Raw genomic sequence first — 21394 nt, 5'->3', positions numbered from 1 at the left:
GGTCCACGAGGGCTCATACTTTGAAACTTAAATAAGACCACTAAAACATTTAGAAACTATTACCAGAATCTTAAAATCCATCCTGTAATCCACAGGAAGCCAATGCAGCGGTTTTCAAACACGTCTTAGCTTTATTCACATTCCATTCATGCCACAAACCAGCCGTGCAGCGCAGCTCCAGGCCTCCAGGCCTCCAGGCCTCCACGCCCGGTGCGTCTGCGTGATTTCCAGATAGCCAAGCCCTGGCCATGACTGACTACCTGGTTCGGGTGTGTCCAGCCAATAAGAGATGCCAGAACAGGGTATGTTTGAAAACATGCAGGAATGCGACCCTCAAGACCTAAAGTTGCCCATCCCTTTAGCAAATATTCTCTTAAATTTCGGAGACACATTCAGTTTTTATCAATGCCTGTTGACCAGTAAATGGAGGTTCTTGATGGTAGATTGTAATTAAATCCACTACAGGTATGTCTTAAGGTGTGAGGATGAAGTTTAAGTCCTTTGCTAAAAAATAAACTGGACATCCCACCAGCTTTGAGTGCTTGACGAGTATCTGTTTGTCTTATTCACTTCTTAACATGAAATAAAAAACAAAGCCTTAAAAAACAGACGTGTGGACAATCAGAAAACTGTCATTTATTGGTTACAGGACATAACAACATTAATTTGTGGGTAAAACATCAGGCTTTAACATCTACTTTGGGTACGAAAAAGGTCAAAACAAAAACTAGTTTTTATGTAACCCATCAGTCAATTTTGTGACAGACTGTCTTTAGAAAAGACAGATCCCTGTGAGGATGACTGTGAGGTAGATTTAAAAACAAAAACGGAACTTTTGAAGCTTCAAATATTTTATGATCTCTTTTTAAGCAAAGAAAATTTTCACAGCAAATTACCTGAAACAACATTTTTTAAACGAGTGCTTTCTGCATAGATGTTTTTTTGCGTGCAAGTCTAAAATATCAAGATGAATCTGGTTTGGGGGGGTTGGCTATTGCTAGTTTAAGATAACCATGTTGAACCGTGGTGCAGAATTTGCTGTGGCGGAGTGTGGCCTCATTGTGTTTTTGGATCTTTGTGTGTCATTTACCACGGAAAGAAAACCTTCATCCAACAAGCCATTTAAATAAAAAGCACAACAAAAGTGGGGGTGTCACACATGTCTGTCTTCATTCTTCTTCTTTCCTCATTTGGGGTTTTTGAAGACGGATCTTTTGCGACTCGAGCAGCTGAAATGGACCACAGGTAGTAAAAACCGTTTCCTCAGTCGGTCAACATTTGCCTCAGGTGTGGCTTTAAAATCATCCAAAATGTCATTGTGGTTAAATGTCACAGGTTTTCTTTTTGTCTGGTGATTGAAATGTCTGATAAGTTAAATAAAAACGAACAAAATAGAATGAAAATAGAAAACATTTCTGACCTTCGTCAGAAAGCCATGAAAGAATCACATTTCCTCATTGTTGCATAAGAAATTTGGAAATCTGAATTTTCTGAATAACTATAAAAAAAATGTTGGCTTGTAGCAATTGCATATTTAGTTAAAAAAATCATTTTAAATAATGTGGATTGTTTATTTAAAAACCTCTACCCTCTAGGCCGTATGGCTTGTTGCTTTTGTGAGACAGCTACAGTCACGCTATAAGTGTTTCAACCATCAGAATAAAGGTCAGCATAGAAGCAGGGTTACTGTCAGAACGGCGGCCATGCTGGAGAAAACGGGCCTCAAGGCTGCCGTCCCCCCGGACGGACAGTGCCCCCGGTTCTGCCCGATACAAGCTGCGTACGCCATCACGTGTGGGATGAAGTTCTGCTCATGGACTCCATGCAGCAGGTGAGCCAGCGGCCCCTTAGCAAACACAGCCACGTCCTCCCCCCCATGAGTCTCGGAGGTCAAAGGGACGGCGGATTGGGCCTTGTAGTTGTTTTCCGCTGATGGACAGAAACGACATGTGGAAACGCCACGGTGTGAATCAGAGTTCAATTCCTCTCTCAAGTGTAATCTGAACACATGCACTGACCCCGTCTTTAAAATGTGTTAATTTACCAAAGTCAACGGTGGAAACGTTCTCTCTTGCACCGCCCACAAGTTTGTAACCGGGTCCGTTCCCATACAAGATGGACGTGAAAGGCTTATGATCCACATCACTGACCATGGGGGCAAGACCTGCAAATGAAATATTATACAATTTCATTTTTATTTATTTGAACACACAGACACAATCAGAGAATTCTTTTGAATTACAACACAATAAAAAAAATTCCAACAGCTTATTGAATTGGACCCGTGCATCTGTAGTTTTCATGTCTACAGCACCGCAGCACACATTGTGCAGACAACAGAAACGTTCCGTGTGCGTTCTGTTCGATGTTCTTTCTAAGGAACCGACCTTGAAAAATAAGGCCCTTTAGCAGCAACATCTACGGTTAGCAGTCTGACGCTGAACTCGCACTCCTTTCTGAGGTTCAGGAGAGGGTAAAATTCTGCTGGCAGGCTACGGCGCTCAGTTTGGTGGGAACATGCATGTGCAATAGCATCTGTATCAGAGGGTTTAATTGGCCGTTCAGCATGTCAGTCAACTGGCAGATGTCAAAGTGAGGATCGTGAAGGTTTTTTTTATATATATGTTTTTGTTTTGTTCATTGTTGATTGCCAACAATCTACCCTCACTTCCTTAGCGATTTACACGTTTATAGACGTATTGGTCACCCTTGACGTTTGCGCCAAACAGGCGTTGGAAAATCTGCACCCCACTCACCAAATATCGTATTTCCTCTTCTGGTGTAGCCTCCAAAGGTAAACACGTGGGAATGGTCAGCGGTGACCACCGTCAGTGTATCTTGGGCGGAGGTCAGGAGGTCGGCACGGCCAATAGCCCGGTCCATTTCCACCGCCTCATAAAGAGCCTGCTTGGCTTTGCCCTCGTGGTGTCCATGGTCAATGCGTCCGCCTAGTGAAAGAAATCTCGGATTATATGAAGATTTTTATGTAGACAAGAGGTAAGGGCCAGATTCAGGGGTCTCCTGCAGGGTGCACGGTGAAAGTGTGTTGTTGTATAAGAACAGAACATTATTGTTTATGTAAAGATTCTCAGTCATCCAGGTGGTGTTATCATTGGCCCACTACTCACAGGAAGAACCACAAGGGTTTGATGCTGAGGGACTTGGGCAGTGGTCAAGGGGCAGGGAAAGGCAGGTACCTTAACGGCCCAATCAACAGAAATGCTCTTCAACCATCGTGATATCACCTCTCTGAGAGGGAAGGAGTTTGTGTGGACGACTAAGCTGTCCCAGCTGAGACAGTTGGGCTTCCATCCCAGCACTGCTGGGGCTCTGAAACCACATTCCTAGAGAGAGATTGAAATATTTTCAGTGTTGAGAGGTAAAGGGCAAGTATAGGTTGGGTTATAGCCCCCACAGCTCATATGTCATGTGCTGACATTTACCCTGTTGAAAGAGAGGGTTGTGCCCCTCTGCCTAAGGGATAGCTCTATTACTCGGGGCGGAAGTGGCTGAGGTGGTTGAGCAGGTCGGCCAATGATCAAAAGAATGGCGATCCCCCCAGTCAACTGTCGTTGTGTCCTTCGGGAAGACACTCCCTGTCTCCATTGTGCTCCACTGCTGTATGAATGCATATGATGGTCAGAGGGACCTTAGGCTCCTACTGGCAACCACACCTCTTTGAGTCTGCCCCAGGGCAGCTGTGGCTACATCAGTAGTTACTGAATATGAATGAATATTGGACACATTGTAAGCTTTGAGCGTTTGGAAAAGCGCAGATAAAATCCAGCCCATTATTATTATTATTACTACGGTGGTCTCATCTTACAGGCAATACTGCTAAACACAGCACCCAGCCTTCTTAGAGTCTCAACAGGGAGTAATAGAAAAGATTCAACGCGGTAATCCATTGTTCTCCCTCAATGCCAGTGGTACCTGGAAGGGCGCAGTCAGGAGGAACAACCTCCCTGATTGGCACCAATTATTGGACTTTTCTACTAGTAACAGTTTGTCATCAACAAACACAGTTTTGGAGCAGGAGGGTGTCCGTCATGGCAACAAGACAAGAGGCAACAAGAGGTCCATGATACACCTTATAGTAGGGTCATCTAGCTTTGGACACTTGGGTGCATGGAGGGGCGGCACTTTAAACCAATCACCACCTGGTGTTGAGCTGAACTCTTTGGTTGAGGAGGAGGCCGGACAGTCATAGCTGGCCCAAACCCAATTTAAGAGTTTGTTGGGTTTGTCTGGCTGAAGCCACTGCCATGCTACACACACATCGGGCATGTGAAGAACACACTAAACAGGCATTCTTAAATGGACTTTTGGCAAACAGTGCTCAGACTACACGGGCGCATCCCGATACTAGCGCATGTAGTCACAGTTGTAAGACGCTGGGAGCGAAATGTTTCAACGGTTCTTACGTGTTTTGAAAGGGATGTTACCCTTACGGCACGAACAAATCTAAGTCCCTACTTGGTCAAATTCTATTCGGCGGGGCTTTCATCAGGTAGAGAATGAAATCATGAGTGGGCCTTAGTCTTCCACCTGTTTATAGCTGTGGTTGTCAAGTTTCTGATCAACGGAGGTAAAGGTCACCGTCAAGCTAATGTCCGGCTGGCTTGTGGAACTCCTGAAACAGCTGACAGGTAGCAGCAGTCCAAGAAGGACGCAGTGAGGGCAGTTAAAGAAGCAAAGACTCCAATCTCCAGGTTTCATGTCTGATCCTATCTCCTTTACTTTGAGGTAATCCAGACTGTCTGCAGTATTAGGTATACAAATAAAACAAATATAGGCACACACACACCCATGTCATGTTTATTATTGCTATAATCTTTCATTCAGAAAGTGTTTTCTTGTTTCATAAATGTCACATTTTGTGACATAAAAATTGAGAGGTGAAATAAAAATATATATATTTTCCAATACTGCTTAGTTCATTTTTCTTTACACATCAATATAGGAGTCAAGACCTAAAAGCATAGACCATGTCACAACACGCAATATTGTCCACAACAGTGGAAGGAATCTTACCTTCTACGAGCAGGTAAAACCCCTTGGGATTGTTCTGAAGTACCTTGATGGCAACTTCTACCATCTGTGTCAACGAAGGATCTGAGTCGGCATTCCTCTCCAAGTCATAAGGCAGATCCACAGGTCCAAAAAGACCTGGAACAAGAGCAGCGCACAAAAAACACGAGCTAACGGCAAAAGCAGAGGCTGAAAGCAAACTTTTGCAGTACGGTGAGGGAACTTTTATTGAGGCTTACCCAGTAAGTAACTAGTCTTCTTAGGATTCAGGGAGAGAAGCTGTTGCTTGTTCCACACATAATGGCCTCCCTGCAAGAAAAGAGCTTCAAAGTTATACATTTTTAAACATACACGAATGCTTTGATAGAAAAAAAGGGGGAAAAACTGTAGGAATGAGAAAAACACCTGGTCTTTCATCCTGTCAATCCACTCCTGCACTAAGTTCCTCCCGTCGTTTCGTACGCCATTGTACTTCGCCACACCAGGATAATCTACATCCGACATGTTTTTGGGGAACATATATTTCCTTCCTCCCCCCATGATCACCTGCAAGGCCAGAAGTTAACAGAATAATTAGACTGCAGTGTTTCCCAACCCTGGATCTTGGGGCACACTATCCTGCATGTTTTGCATGTTGCACTGCTCATGCACACCGGATTCAGCTCATCATCAGGCTCTGCAGAAGCCTGACGATGACAGTCAACAAAGGTAGGTGTTGGAGCAGGGTTGAATTGAGAAAAGGTAGGACAGGGTTGGGAAACGCTGAATTAGAGAAACAACAATCAGTGGTGTAAAAGCCAAAAATTAAATGTTGATTTATTGACATTGAACAAAGGGTTATGAACAAGAGAGAAGTCTCAAATTTCCAACCAGCACCCTTCCAACCCCACAAACAGTTTCCCTTAGGCAGGAACATCGACTCACATCAATGTTTGGGATGTTTTCAAAGAGCTGTCTGGCGATGTCCTTGCAGCCGGCCTGCAGAGCTTCACTAGGCATCTCGTTGTCGGAGTACCAGTCCCTGTCGACGCTGTGAGCGTAGGCAGCGCTCGGAGTTGCGTGGTTAATACGTGTTGTCGTCACTATTCCCACAGACTTTCCTGGAACAAACGCAGTTGTTGAGACTCTGTTTCTTTTTTAAAAACACATCGTGTTTAAAGTCCCACTCCAATAATCTTTTAATCTGTTTTCAAAGCGTTTTTTAATCATGATGAGGCTGTTTTTAGACAGAATCCAAAAACTTGTGTCGTTTTCTAGGACATAGTTTCTGCAGAGGCGCATAGTTCATTAAAAATTCACCTCTAAGCTGTGGGCGGGACCATTGGCGTGGAGCCCCCCTTTTACTGAGAACTCTGCTTCCACGCTCTACAGATAGCTTACAGCCCCTCACACCCCCATCCTAACATTGGCGGAGCAACAAAAATGGCGAACAATATTGGAGAAAACAAAGACGTACATGGATCTATTTGTCTGAGCGGAGCAAGGAGCTGCTGTAGTCTTGACGTCACAAATATGATCTTTTTCAAACAACATTTTTTGTGTCTGGTCCCGATTCACAATGATTTGAATAAAGAAATATTCCAAAATGCAATTTAAACTTAATTTTCTTTATAAATATCCCCCCATCATCAAAAATGGCACAAGAACATGTTAAAAAGACCAAAAACACAGTTTCATCGCAGTTAGTCTTCACTGTGGAGGATGAAGGATGTTTGTACTTCTGCTCTGCTCTTCCATTTGTTTTGCTTCTAACTGATTTTATCTCGAAAGGAATTAAGACGAGGAAACAGATTTTGTTTTGCCAACGAGGATCTTTCCTCCTTCAAGAGACATGTGCTGAACTTCCGAATTATTGGCTTCACAGTGTCGAGACTCTGCAATGCTCCAATGTTGTTGTTGTTTCTTCTCCCTGAACCCAAACAGGAAAAGAAAAAGCCCGACACAAACCCTGACCTTCAACCACTTCTAAGGCCTTCCCACCACACTCTTATCCCGACTCTTTCCACTAACCTTTGCTCTTCCGTCCTAAATGCTGGTTTGTACAAGTTGAAACAGCGACCAGTAACATGAATTCATGTACTATATGTACCAAGAATACACATTATGAGGGTTCTGACAAGTTACAGTATAAACAGATGGTATTCAGGACCTTCTGTAAGTCAAAGTTAATTAGTCGTATGTTCTGTCTAATCCAATTAAATTGAGTAGTCAGCAGCACAGCATCCTATGGAACGCCTTCCCTCACTACAGCTACACTTCACATGCACAGTAGTGTGCACGTTTCCAACAGGTGCGCATGTGAGTCTGCTCTGGACGCAGGGCTGCAGCTGCTGTGTTCCCCGTCTGCAGGGATTTCAGAACTCAAAAAGTCAAAACAGAAAAGCAGAGTTGTTGTTGTTTTCAGCATTGTGTTGCTGCACCAGAAAGAAACTTTGTTTGAAACAGCTCTGCTTCCCGTTCCTTTGCAACTGGAACACTGATCATTTCTCCCAGACTGCTCTGAAGTGCAGAAAAGTGTCCGCCTCCTGGGTTTTGCGGCAGGAAATCTCCACAACTTTCTCAAAGGCCTCTTTAATGGTGTCATAAATCTGTTCAAAATGTTTTCTTAATCATAAAAATGCCTGCAGGTTACACAAAACCTGTCCATTAGTCTACTACAGGGGTCTGCCACCTTTAACACAAAAAGAGCCATTTTTGTTGTACAGATAAAAACCCAGCGAGAACCACAAAGTCCCAAAATAAACCTTTTTATGTTTTTGGGACAATTAGACCCTTCATTTATGAAATTCAGCTTTTATATATTTTTTTTACAATAGTTTAATTATCAGAGTCAGAATTACTTTATTGATTCCACATGTGGGAAATTTGTTAGTTTTGAAATTTTCACAGTAATTTGCATAGCAAATGACAGCATTGTAAACATAAGAGAAAAAAGAATAAGAATAATATAAAAAAACTGAAAATAAGGTGGTATAATTAAAAAAAGCTATCTACACACAGTGCAGGTAAAAAGATGTGCAAAAAAACAAAGTGCAAAGGTTATCTGTTGCATTGTGAGTTATGGTACAGTGTGATTGTGTTGGGTAAGACGGATTTCAGGTATCGGGCAGTTTTGGAGCGGAGCTGTCTGAGCCTCCTAGAGAAGGAGCTCCACTGTTTGTCCAGAACAGGGTGGAGATGATGGTCTGGGTTGTCCAATTATGCCTAAATTATGACCATTTTCTAAATGAACTTCCTCTACTTTTTTAGCAGGACACACAAGTTCCTTTAAAAATAAAATAAGATCCTCCTTTTTCATCAAAGCCAAAGCCACCATGTAGAATAATGAAGAGCTGCGTGTGGCTCCGGGGTCTCAGGTTGATCTAACAGATCATGTTTTTGTTTTTTTTTAAATGGAGCTGAGCGGCAGCAGGAAGCTCTGTTCCTGCTTTAGACAGTCTGAGCTGGAAAAAATGTTGTCACAACAGCCCAAACATGGGTTTGTTGAAAACACAAATGTTCTAAAAAACGAGTCTGAGATCTCTGCTGCTTCGAGACTCAGACTCAGCCGACCACGATGAAGATTCTGTTACTTTCTTATCATTTCCAAAAACATGTAGCATCAAGATAATGCACTAAACATTTTAGAGAACAGACAGCTATTTGACCGTGAGATATTTAAGGGAATAAAGCTTTCAAAGCTTTGAGATGAGCTATGACAGGATGGAAGATAGTTTTAAATAGTTAATCTTATTTTTATGGCACCTTTCTGGACACCCAAGGTCGCCTTAAATAAAAAGCAATTATAAAATACAGTTACAAGAATGAAACATTAGTTTAAAAAAACAAAAAAATGGAATCATAAATTAATTAGGGTGGATATTTTCCAGGTAAAAGCCAATATGTCAGCAAATGCTGTGATCCACAGATTGGCTGTGCTATTTCCCAGTAAGTATTAGGAAAGCCAACAACGGCCTCGCTTGTCTGGTGATAACAACACCTGCTATCTCGTTCTCACGATCGTTCTCACGCATCATTCTGTAACCAGGGCGACGGTCTGAACCCCTCATCTGGACACTGATGAAAAGGACAACAACCGCAGGGTCAGTGACCTGCAGCCGCCTGCGCAGCTGCAGTCACGCCAACCTGCTCCTCTGCCTGAGTTCGACCACGATCAAAGTCATCAGTTACAAAGGGATCAGTTCTTCTGCCGGTCGACGTTTTCGCTGACAAACTGCTTGTTTTGCTGCGGATTGTAGAAAAGTGAAAAAAGAATCGTAGCGGACTGAGTCGGGCTGTTCTGCTAACGTTCTAGGTTACGGAGTTCAGTGAACGCACCAGGCAGAGACGTTTGTTGGTCCTGGGTTCTGTCATCCCGCCTGTTGACGGGGGTTTTGACGGATGGGTTCAACTGAGACGTTTGGGGAGCGTGCATCCACCAATAAATCAAGAATTGACTTTAAAAAACGCTTGGGAAGCATCTCTTTTGATGTTGTTGAGAGGTGTTGGTGTAAGGCGGCTGAACGGCATTGGTTCTGGCTGACTGTAACCACAAAACACAGGAACCTAAGATGGGTCACATCTCAGCAGCTCAGTGCGGGAAAGGAAAACTACAGTTTATCTTTCATTATCTTGTCGTTATCGCTACAAAACCAAATTGATAACGACGTCTACTGTCACTTGTGATAACAAGACGGATGCCGTTGTTACGAGAAAACAAGCAAAAAAACAACAAAAAAAGCAACGTATGCCGTTTATGGCTTTGGTAACATCTGAGTCTATTTATTTATTTATTTTATTAGGTCTAATATCTAACCCCAGCTGTCATTGGGTAAAGGCGAGGTGCATGAAGGTCTTCACACTCCTAAAACTGCTCATTACCTCTTCATATATGTTGTTACTCCTCCATTGTAAGTTTTGTTCGTAACTTCCTGTCTCTCTCCACTGTTGTAATGATGTCTTTTTGTGTTTCTAACAGCAGCTTTGTTTGGATTTTAAAGTTCACGAGCTACAAATTCCAACAAACGTCTAAAATTTCCAACGTTGGAGCTGGTCAGTCGTCACATCAACAATACATTTCCTGCAAATGGGGTCATTTATATACAGGAAACAGAAATAATGAACTCCAAGCTGACCAGGAGTGATGTTAGCAGCCCCATGGTTTGAGCTTCTTACCTGCATCTTTGGCCCATTTTAGGATGGAGGTGACTTCGTTGCCCTTCGTGGTGTTGCACTGAGACCGGACGGCGGCGGCGCTCACACCCACCGTGCCCTCGTTGGCTTTTACCCCACACAGGTAAGCTGTGGCCGTTCCCGCGCTGTCGGGTACCTGTGCGTCTGTGTTGTATGTCTGCAGAAGCATGAGCCAATTTCATGTCAGAATCTACACGAACATGCTTACAAGAAAAGCAGAGATTTATTTAATAAAGTTTCTCGCATTTCAGCTTTTACTTCTTAAACACGTGACACAATTTTTCAGCAAATAAAACAAATAAAGAGGCATCTGCATTTTTACAGTATTTTAGTTGACTATACTGCTAAATCTGAATTATGGATGGATGGAACATCAGGACTTTGTTCTGAGCAAAGGTCTGACTTAACCCTACATCAAAAGGGAGTTCTGGTTGGTTGAGCTTTTTTCTTTTTTTCTGAATAATAATTAAAGAATAACCTTAATATTCCTCCATGTAAACTGTTGGAACTGCAGGTTAAAGGTGCAGAAACTGCCCTGCTGATTATTTCTGTACTTTACGACGCCATCAGGGGGTCAAAGGGCTTTAACATAAAAAGAGGGATTAGTAGAAAATTTAAATTCATCAAATAGGGAACAAAAATGTAAAAAACAACAGCATGAATGACAGAAGGTAATAAAATATATATAAGGCGTGTTAGAATTAAATAAAGTAAATAAGAGTGTTAAAAGCCATTCTAAAAAACATAAATCTTTAGTTGACATTTGTTACTCTTTAGGTCTGATATCATGAGCAGTTCTGCAGGAACCCATTTTACTTTTATTAGTCAGATTAGAAAAAGAAAAATGGAACAAAGTTCAGGACTTTATATCAATAATCCTTAAAGGTATTTGATAGGAAACTACTGTGACACTTGGAACACTTTAACAAAGTACGACTTGTTAAATTTTGGGAATACTTTCCATTTTTACTTTACAGGCTTTACATTTAAAAGGACTTGCACCGCCTCCCATGTCTGACTTTCTCCAAAGAAGAGCGGGACCTGACTGTGACAGAAAAAACAGTCTCTGAAACGAATCCTCTTCCTGTAAACCAGAGCCATCTGGAACAGTTTCCCGTTCTCCGTTTGGGAATGTCCCACGTTGCGATCCTCCAAAAGTCTCCTCAACCATTGCTTTCAAACATACCGCTCCTGTAAATATTTGATTTTTAACCTTCTGCTATTGTGCAGTCCTGAAAATGTGCTTTTCATGTGATTTAAAGTCTTCTTGAATGTCTCATAATGCTCTTGTTTTATCCTATTTCGGGGCTACGGATGTAAATTAGCATTATTGCTATAATCAAGCATCTGCCACTGTCCGGATATATGTTCATTCAGGTGCATTGTCCCTTAAAATACATAAATAAAGTTTCGATCCGGCCTATGGGCCAAATGCAGCCCAAATTTCAGCAGTCCTGCAGGCAACTGTCATGAAATCAGCTTTGGGAGGAGTCGATGCTTCAACGATACTTCCATGAGTTCTGCTGCGAGCAACGGTCCAAACACCAAATTGGATCTCCTAATAAAGATAACGAAGTCAACTGGAACGTCTAGTGAAGCATTTTTTTAAGGTTGTTGCATTCAGGGAAACTTTTGATGCTCTGAAATGTTTTGGATTACCAAAGTAACCCTTGTGCTATCCTAGGCACGTTAACATTGGGAGTTGGGTCATCTGGACCCACTAGACAGTGCGCTGAACCTTTTTTCTTCAATGATTTGTGATCTTCACTGGTGTCCATGGATTACATGAAATCTTTCCACCTTTATCCACCTTTGTCATGGAAGGGAGAACACGTCAATGGAAGGGGGGGGGTCATCTAAGGGTTAAATGTTGTTTAAGAAAGATTGTGTTTACTTAAAAATAAACGTCGGTGGAGAGAAGTACGTAAAATTGGTCTAGTGTATTTGTGGTAGAGAGAAAACACGATAATTGGTTCATGGTCGAATTGTTGCCTCCTGAATCATAATCAAATTAAAATCGAGAGTTTCTTTCAGATTCCCACTCCCACTAAAAACTACAATTTCTTGATTGTGATTGGCTAAATTAACGTTGTTAACCTGTGGCTGATTGACATTTACAGACTTAAAAGAGAAGATTTATTTGTTTCTGTGATCAAAACCACAGGGGTTTGTCCTTCTGAGTAAAAATAACTATTTCTGTTATTTTCCTGGTCACATCATTTAAATGTAGACGTTTACAGTCAGAATTTAATACTGAATAATATATAACTCAGAATTAATGTTAACAAAATGTTTTTTTTTCCAGACAGACATTTTTTTCTTTTGTTTCTTGTCTTTAAATATGAAATTCACAGTTGTTTCGATCAAAATGTATCCAGATTTGTTCTGTTCTGTGTGAATAAACGAACAGATTCTCATTCCAAAAACAAACTTCATTGAATGTTTCATTTGCTTTTCATGTTATTATTACGGTTCACACACATTTTCACTTCACAAAATCTGGTTGTTTTCATCTCGTGTTTAGTTTTTGACATTTTTCTACAAACCTGCTCAAACAGGAGTCGATTTTAACGTCACATAAATCAACATAAACTAGAGTTCAACTGGGACACCTTGGACAATGACACAAACGGGAACTTGTCCATCTCCAGCTGGTACTCTTCTCCGCTCTGTCCGTTCAGCTGACCCTTCAGGATCCGAGCAGCGGTCACCGTGGGAACGCCCATCCCTACAGGGCAAAGAGGAGGTTAACTTTCCGGCGGATTCTCCCTCAGCGGGGCAGAAAAAACCTTCTCAAGCCGCACTAAACTTTAAAGTTCTCCATTGGATTTCAGTCTTCTCAGTGTGCAGCACGTCAACATGTTTTCACTGGCATTTAAGAGCCTGACGGCTAAATATTTTCACTAGATAGAAAAACAGAATTTGAGACTGAAATGAAAATGTTTCATCACTTAATTTAAGTAGATTTAAAAACCAGTGGTCCCTAACCCCTGGAGAACTGTTACTGGCCCGCAGAAAGAACATAAAACACGACCTACATTTTATTATTATTTTTTATTCATAACCTGATTCTGAAGGAAGTTTTAGTTTGAAAAACTCCTGGCTTTTTTCCCCACCGTCTCCCCCTCATTCCTGAGGCATGTCAAGCCGCTCGGTCTCGAGTCGTAAATCCATCCACCGCTTTGCTAAAGTGGCAGTTCCGACTGCGAAGTTGACACTTCCAAGCTATCAAAGTTGCCAAAAAAACAAAACAAAAGTTTCTTTTGGCAGAAAAGATCCAGAGAGGAAACAGAAGAAGAGCCTTGGATTTTAAAATAAAAGAAAGCTGCATGTCACAGACAAAAACCAGCAGTCTTTACTGTCTTTTTGTTCCCACAGATCATAAAAATAATTCAGCAACCAGCTGTCTAATGTTACAAGGATGCTGCTAATAAAGTTGTTCAAACGGTGGATTCATTTGGAGAATATCACTTTCATGACCGTTTTTTTGAACAAAGCTGAAGTTGGCGTCTGATTTTTTTTTTTTAGCTTCCTCGTCAACGCTTTTGGGTTAAGGAAACATCTGGATCTCATTCTGATTGTTCCTACATGGAATATACTGAACACATAAAGTTTAAAGCAGCTGTAGATATTTTACAGAGGATGAGGATAAACTAAGGGTCACAAAAGGCTAAAAAATAAAAATAAAATTTTGAATGCCCACTTCAGCCTCGGTCCGTGAAAATCTTGTCTGACATTAAAGCGGTCCATGGCCTGAAAGGTTGGAGGCCACTGAATAAAAGTGTCCAAGCCTGAAGCCAACAGTTCTTTGGAGTTATCAGTCAAGAATTTGCCTGACAAAAAAAAAAAAGATCAAAGGTCTCCAAAAACATGTTTGTGCTTTCCTACTCTGAAAAAGACAACTTTTCCTAAAATCCGGCTTCATGATTAACACTTGTCCCGGTAGGCTAGAACTGAACCAGCAGGACAATGCGGGCAGTCATGCGTGAGAGTGTCGGGCTCCGCCTACAGCTCAGAAAGGCAGCAGAGGCCCGGCCGAGGAGGAGGACGGTTCTGTTAGACGCTGAGCAAACGGATGAGGCCACAGCAGCTCCTCATCCTCATCGTTATGCTGCTCGTGCAGAGAAATCTCATTTCTCTTCTCATGGACCGCTGAGCTGCTGAACTTCAGCTTCATTTCGAACAGACCTTTCATTCGATAACCCAAAGCACTCCTGGTTCCCAACGCTGATAAACTCATCATTTAGAACCTTTCTGGGTCAAGATGAGAACCTGTCCTGACTCACCGTCCCCGAGGAAAAGGATGAGGTTCTTTGCTTTGTTCTTGTTCAGCTCCTGCGTGCTCAGAGCCTCCTTCAGGGTCTTCTGAGCCCCGTTGTTCCAGAAAGCCGGACTTTTCTCATTTTCTGGAAGGATTTTAACAGTTTTCAGGAACATTTTCAAAACTTCAATAGGTTCTAACCACTGTACATCTTTAAAGTCCCACTCTGATCATCTTTTGATCCATTTTCCAAATCATTCCTAGTCGTCTTTTAATTGTTTTTATGCCGTTTTTAACTAAAAATCTAAATCGTCTTCTAGGTCATAGTTTCTGCAGAGCAGCAGGAGTTCATTAGAAATCCACCTCTGAGTTGAGGGCGAGTTGGTTGACACAGAGCAACCTAAACCCCCTTTTTTCCTCTCTGTTATTGAGAGATCTCTGTTTACACGCTCTCCCACTAGCTTAAAGCCCCTCTCACCCCCAACCTAGCATTAGCAGTGCAACAATAACAGCGAGGAACCTCAGTTTAGATCCAGATTCCAGCTCAGATGAGGAAAACAAAGACGTTCGTGGATCTACCGGCAGAATTTCGTCTGCTCCCAATTACAGTTTAAATAAAGAAATACTCAGAAATGCAAATTTAGTGCTTAATTTTCCTCTTAAATGTCCTCCATCATCAGAGAAATACCACAAGAACATGTGAAAAACATTTAAAACACCATTTTCTTCAGAGTGGGGCTTTAAACTATTTTGCTGTGGGGACCCTTCATGACTTTAAAATCTCTTTGGTTCTGAATATCAGATCTATGTGTTTTTTGTACATATGATAAGCATCCAAATAACCATTTTTAGCCTAAAGCTACTTTCAGACTCTGAAGCAGAGAAACAGTTGCTGATCAAAGACCCAAACCGAGAAACCGCCGGCGCCACTGATGAGAGAGCGAGATTGGGATGCATGTTCTTCCTCTTATCAGGCCAGAAAACCTCATGCATTTGAATTTTATTTTCTAACATGTAAAAAAATAAGTTTGAGATGAATTAAGATTTTTCAGGCGAGAGCAAAGTAATTTAAGTTTTCCGAGTGGATTTCATGCTGTTTGAGCTCCTCGAATCCGTGCTTTTTTGAAAAAAGGGGATCAGCAAACCGAGGCAGATAAACGCCAGAGCGAGAAAACGTTAGCTTGAACCGACAGAAGCGGTGAGAAACCCCAGGCTGCAGCCCGATACCGGCCTTCAAAATGTGACCTGAAGAGGGAAAACACAGAAAGCTGGAGGACGGCTGGATGGCGAAACCCTCGGAATATCATGAAAACAATCAATTCTTTTCTGAGGAGCCGGAAATAGAAGCCGACAGTGTTTTCAGAAACAGGAAATCCACACTGGAGACTCAATTTGCTGAAAAGATAAGCAAGCGTTTCCTGCGGCCTTGAAAACCTCCCGTGAGGGAGAGCAGACGAAACCTTTTTTGTTTGTTTTTGGCTGCGTTTGGACTCACCAGGAAACATCGGCTTCCCTGAACTCCTCACACTGAGACAGGAGCAGATGATGAGCAGAGCCGACAGCATCGTGTCGCCGTTCACGCAGCTCCAGACAGCCAGAAGAGGTCACCTCAAAACGTCTGAGTCCGTGCCCTGCGGCGTGGCGCCTATCAGAGAGTCACACTGGTTATTAAGTATGTGTCATTTAGTCACACAATGACGCTGACACCCTGGTTTCACACTCATTTCCAGTGCAATGAATCCCTTTAAAACACTAAAATGACAGCCCAACGTCTGAAGCGACAGTGCTGGGACATATTTTCCTGTTGAGGACTTTTATTGTGAAACACACGGACTTTAGAGTCTTTAGAGGATCAACGATGACACGGCAGCACCGTGTTTCTTCACATAAATATAAAACTCTCTGAAAACATCCTGAATAAGCCTAAACTGGAGTCACAAATTCAAAATCCATTTTCTACCCCAGTGGTTTTCAGACTGTGGGGCACGTCTCCCTGAGGGGGAGCGGAGGGATCTCAGGGGGGGCGCGAGTGACCCGGTGGGATAAGGCCGGGAAGTGGGGGCGGGGGGAGACTAATGTTTGGAAATTACTTTGATGACTTTGGAATTTTTTTCGTGGCGGAACATAAAAGAAAATAGAAAAAAAAACTTGCTTCGGGACGCCTCATGCATCTTATGTCACTCACATTTGTGACATTTGAAAACGTAATTATTGTTGTTAACGGCGGTTTTAACGTCTTAAAAGAACGGTAATGCCGCCCGGATGTTGACGTATTTCGCACATGCGACCGGTTCGTGTTGGATACCTACACCTGCCTTTCTCTGCAACTGGGATCAGATTTGTTGAAGAATAGAGAAATGCATGTATAACGGATGTAGTGCCTCCCCCACATTTGGAGAACAAAAAACTGAATGATCCTTTATTGAATTGATTTGTTATACTTTGTAGAGGATCATTCCCTTTGTACGCATCTTCCCTGCCAGGATTCTTTCTCAAATATTTCCCAGACAACAGTGATCAATACGACGGATCCATTTAAGGCAGCAGCAGCTGCTGGTCTGAGCTCTGCTGAGGAGGATCAGGATTTCAGTGGATTCTGGCTGGGTGAGGAGAAGGGGCATCCACTCATGGGGGAGAAGGCTGGGGGCATTCTGCTTCCAATCTACGTCTTTGTGTTCAAAGTGGCAACAGCAGAAAACCTCCCAAAGACAAGAGCTAGGCTGAATACTGAGCACGACTTGAGAGTTGCAGAAACATACCTGCAACCGTGTTTTGAAGAGATGTGCAGCACAAAGCAGACACATTGTGGCTATTAACACAACTTTGTGTTCCTTTTTGCACATAGGTTTAATGTTATTGTTCTCACAAAGTGATGACAAAATATTGATCATTTATTTAATTGTTTCTAGTCTCTAGCAGCAGGAATGTTCATGACTTTGATATGATATTAAAGTTGAACGTCTTTGGCTTGTTTTGACACCGTTTTTTCATGGTTGCGGGGGGGGGGGGGTGAAAAAGGTTGAGGACCACTGCTTTATCCGCATGAACTCCAGACAGTGCTGGGCAGTGGATCAATTTTAGTGATTCGTTTGAATTTGGGGCGTCACGGTGGTACAGTGGTCAGCACCCTGGCATCACAGCAAAAATGGCCTTGGTTCAAATCCCAGCAGGGACCCTCCTGTGTGGGTTTTCTTCTCCTCCCACAGTCCAACAACATGCAAAGTGAGTGTGTAGCAGTAATTGTGTGCACTGGGACACACTGGCGACCTGTCCAGGGTGTCCACCGCCTTTGCCCAACAGCAGCTGGGACAAGCTTTTTTTCTAGGACATAGTTTCTGCAGAGCGGCAGGAGTTCATCAGAAATTCACCTCTGAGTTGTGGGCGGGGCTCTCCGGGTGTAAATGACTTCACTCATCTGACACATCTACACTGCCCTTCACTAGAAATCAACCTGAACTCTTAACAGTCCCACACCATTACCCTCCCTCCACCGGATTTCACACTGCAGTCAGCCAGTGACTGTTCTTCCTCCCAAACAAACATCCCAGAGAGGTGTGGGCGCTGATGAAGATCAAAACGTCACCTTTTTACGCCTCTTACAACATCTGGTTGCAAAAATAACAATTAGTCATTTTCTGTTTTTTCCCTATGGGAGATACAAGAAGCAAAAGTTGAGGCTCGTTGTAGTTTTAATGTTTGGATTCTGATGAGACTCGACGCCGGAAACATTTGCCTTAATGCAATGATTTGATTTCATCGGATCATTTCTTCAGTTTTTTGCAGCTACTGAGAGTTGTCTCCCTTTAAAAAAGAGATTGAACTTCTAAATGTTTTATTTGCCAACATTTAAAGTCTCATTAATCAGCTTTTTGGTTTATTTTCAAAGCGTTCCCGGTGGTCTTTTCCTTTGGATTTTGTCGTTTAGGTCCAGATTCCAGCTCAGACGAGGAAAACAAAGACGTCCATGGATCTGTTTGTTTGTTTGTTTGCATCGGAATGGGGCGGAGCAGGGAGCTTGAGGCCCCGCCCAGCGTATTTTTTTACGTCCCAAATCTGATCTTTTTTCCAACTACATGTTTTTCTTCTGCTCCTGAATCACCACAATTTAAATTTAAAAAATACTCAAAAATATAATTTAAGCTTAATTTTCTTTGTATATGTCCTCTATTATGAAAAAATGCAACAGGAAGATATTTTAAAAAAAACACGATTTTCATTGGAGTTGCGTCTTTAAATCTCATTAGCATCTAATTTCAATAAATTAAGGATGAAAAAAAAAAAGTCAAATGTTTGACTTTCAAGCTTTGCAACTGGAAAACTTATAAACTATGCAGAAACCTGTTTCCTGCTTTGAACCTTCACAGGAATGTTAATTCAACCCCCCCCCCCCCACACACACACACACACACACACCACCTGAATGCTGTTTGTGTCACAAATCACACCCCCCCTTGGCAACATCCAGCACCTCCAGAGGCAGCCTGGCAGCCCTACTTTGGGAGGTCTCAATGACCGCGACAAATGGTGAAGAGCCCCCACCACCACCACCATCCACCCACCCACCCCTGCAGCCCCCAAGTTACCAATGGGATCCGAGCAAAAGCCCCAACCAAGAAGAAAACCTGATGTGATGCAAAGGTTCAGAACAAAATGTTCCAGATCAGGTAAATAAGACAAGAGCTTCTATTCTTTAAATTCTAATCTTTGAGGCTCACAGATTCAAAGGAAAACCAGCAAAGTTTTATCTAAAAGTCTGTTTTTTCCCAACTGGAGGTCCAGAAGGTTTCGGTCCTTCAGTCAGGCTTTCGTGTGTAATTACCCTCCTACTTTCTTCACCCCGCTTATAGTCAAGGTCATTTTAATGGGATTGAGCAGCAGAGCACTGAGAGGTTTAAGAGCCATTACAAATCGGATTAACCCAAATGATTGACTGGACGCTGCCGCACTGTACGCAAAACCAGAAAAAAACGCCGTTCTCTGACCAGATGCTTCTCATTCTCCTCTGAGTTTCCTTCTGAGAACCAGAAGAGGAGCAAGTCTGAGCCTGAAACACGGCAAAAAGTTGAAAAATCAGGTGCAGAGCCAAGCTTCAGCCTTTACCATGGTGCAGATGCAGAAGAGGGCAGCCTCAAAAGCGCCCGGGTCCCCCCATGGGCAATGACCCCGCCAGTCTGCAGGTGAAATAGCAAAGAAGAGCCAGGACGGCCACCAGCAGAGTCCCGGTCAGCGCAGTGGTCACGATCACATGGAGCTCCTCATCAGACATGGCGTTCACCAGCATCCACCATCTCCAAGGCCGAGATCCTTTGCTGAAGCCCAGGGAAGACCACCCAGGGGCTCCGAAGCCCAAATGTGCTGGTCCACAGGAAGCTGCTCTAACGCGGATTAAGCTCTTCATCATGCTCAGGAGTGAAGGGCTGACCAGTGAGGGCTTAATCTGAAATACTTGGCAACAATGATGGGATGTCCCATCATTGTACCCATATCCACTCGCGTTTTGCTCTGTTGGACCACTTTAAACTCTGAATAACTCACATTCTTGCACATGACGGTTCTTTGTCTGTAAGGATTTTTAGAAATGTCTGGTTTTTTCTGTAAGGATTTTGGAATTTTCCGGTTTTTTTAAGGCTTTTAGAATTTCATATTTTTAAAAAAAAACTTGTACTCCATGTATTTGTTCTCATGCACAAAAAGAAAAACAGCTTCTTCAGAATCCCCAAAATTTTTAAAGAGGATGAGCAACAATGAGGTGAATAGAACTTCACTCGACAGCGTTACTTTCCCGGTGGAAACCTGTTATGTGAGAGAAAAAACAGCCCAAAAGTTGATTTATTTGTTTTAACTCACTGCAGCGCTCTTTTCCTGACGCAAACGTGCGTCCTCCACGCGCGCGCCGGCGTCGCCTTCTCCTCTTCTCCCCGGAATCCGGATCCCTGCAGCAGCTTTCAGCGTCCTCTTCTCCGGCCGCAGCGGCTCCAGTCCGGCTCCTGAATCTGGGAATAGCAGTTTGACTCCCACGAGGGAGGAAAGCAGGAAAAAAAGAAAAAAAGAAAAGGGGGCTCGTTAAAAATTACGATGCGCTGCTGCTGGAGGCGGAGCGGGGGCTCCTCCTACAGGACAAGGTGCACATTACCCCCAGACAAACAAACAAACAAAAACAGAAATGTTTGTTTGTTATGTCATAGAGGGTTGGGGTGGAAATTAGTATTATTAGATGACAAACACAAAAAGGGGCAAAGTTTACTAAGTAAATTGTAAAATTTTCTTTTCTTTTTTTATTAGTTTGACACAAGTAAATGTTACAAAAAAGTTCTGATTAAATAATCTAGTTGATTTAAATCAATGTGAGATATTTCAGCGGGTTAGTTGTTTTGCTATTCACGATTTTGTCCGCTAGATGTCGCTGCCGCATCTATTTAATTTCACCACACCATCAGCTTTTATACGTTTAAATGACCTTTATCGATTTGTTATTTTTCCTCGATTTCATTTTAGAATAAATGTTTTTTTTTACAAATGTAGTTTATTGTTTTGATTGTTCTGAGTGAAATAGTCGATTGCTGTTAAAACATTGCTTTCCCCATCATGAGCTCCCAGGACGTTAATGGACAGCCTGATAAAAGAGAACAAAATCAATCTTTACATTGTCGGAAACGGAAAGGTCGGTCAGAGGCTTTTAAAGCACCATGTGTTTTCCTCAGTAATCGGATTACACAGGTTGTAATCTGTTACCTTTTTCATTTAAAATGTGAATACATTACAGATGTAGCATAAAGTGCTAAAAGGGTGAAAGTGGAGATGAACTGTAATCATTCTTGGTCCAATCATTTCCCATTTCAATGTAAATCAAACAAACACACATATTGAGTTTTTCAAAGCAAACACTTGGCAGCGCGTGACAGAGGCTCGCCTCGGTGATGATTTCCGGGA

The 21394-nt window shown here is 42.5% G+C and overlaps 1 protein-coding gene across 2 annotated transcripts; it reads right to left on the bottom strand.

Moving 5' to 3' along the window:
- Positions 1 to 612: 612 nt before the first annotated feature.
- On the bottom strand, positions 613 to 20628 carry alpl (alkaline phosphatase, liver/bone/kidney). 2 transcript variants are annotated; one of them, XM_004069309.4, is made up of 12 exons: positions 20312 to 20628; positions 15960 to 16109; positions 14490 to 14609; positions 12816 to 12931; positions 10186 to 10360; positions 5956 to 6131; positions 5437 to 5577; positions 5271 to 5340; positions 5035 to 5169; positions 2757 to 2948; positions 2045 to 2164; positions 613 to 1929 (listed from the first exon to the last, which is right to left on the bottom strand). In XM_004069309.4, exons 2-12 carry the CDS (start codon positions 16027 to 16029, stop codon positions 1667 to 1669), a joined length of 1578 nt encoding a protein of 525 aa, XP_004069357.1. In that variant the 5' UTR covers positions 16030 to 16109; positions 20312 to 20628; the 3' UTR covers positions 613 to 1666. The 2 variants fall into 2 exon arrangements, with proteins under 2 accessions (XP_004069357.1, XP_020559265.1); XM_020703606.2 differs by lacking the exon at positions 20312 to 20628 and adding an exon at positions 19565 to 19856 and having other exon boundaries at positions 1667 to 1929.
- Between the last annotated feature and the right edge of the window lie 766 nt (positions 20629 to 21394).

Source organism: Oryzias latipes, chromosome 5 (genome assembly GCF_002234675.1).
Source record: "Oryzias latipes chromosome 5, ASM223467v1".
In the NCBI taxonomy this organism is placed as follows: Eukaryota; Metazoa; Chordata; class Actinopteri; order Beloniformes; family Adrianichthyidae; genus Oryzias; species Oryzias latipes.
Note: the sequence above shows the minus strand (reverse complement) of the source record. Positions and strands in the feature narration are given on the sequence as shown.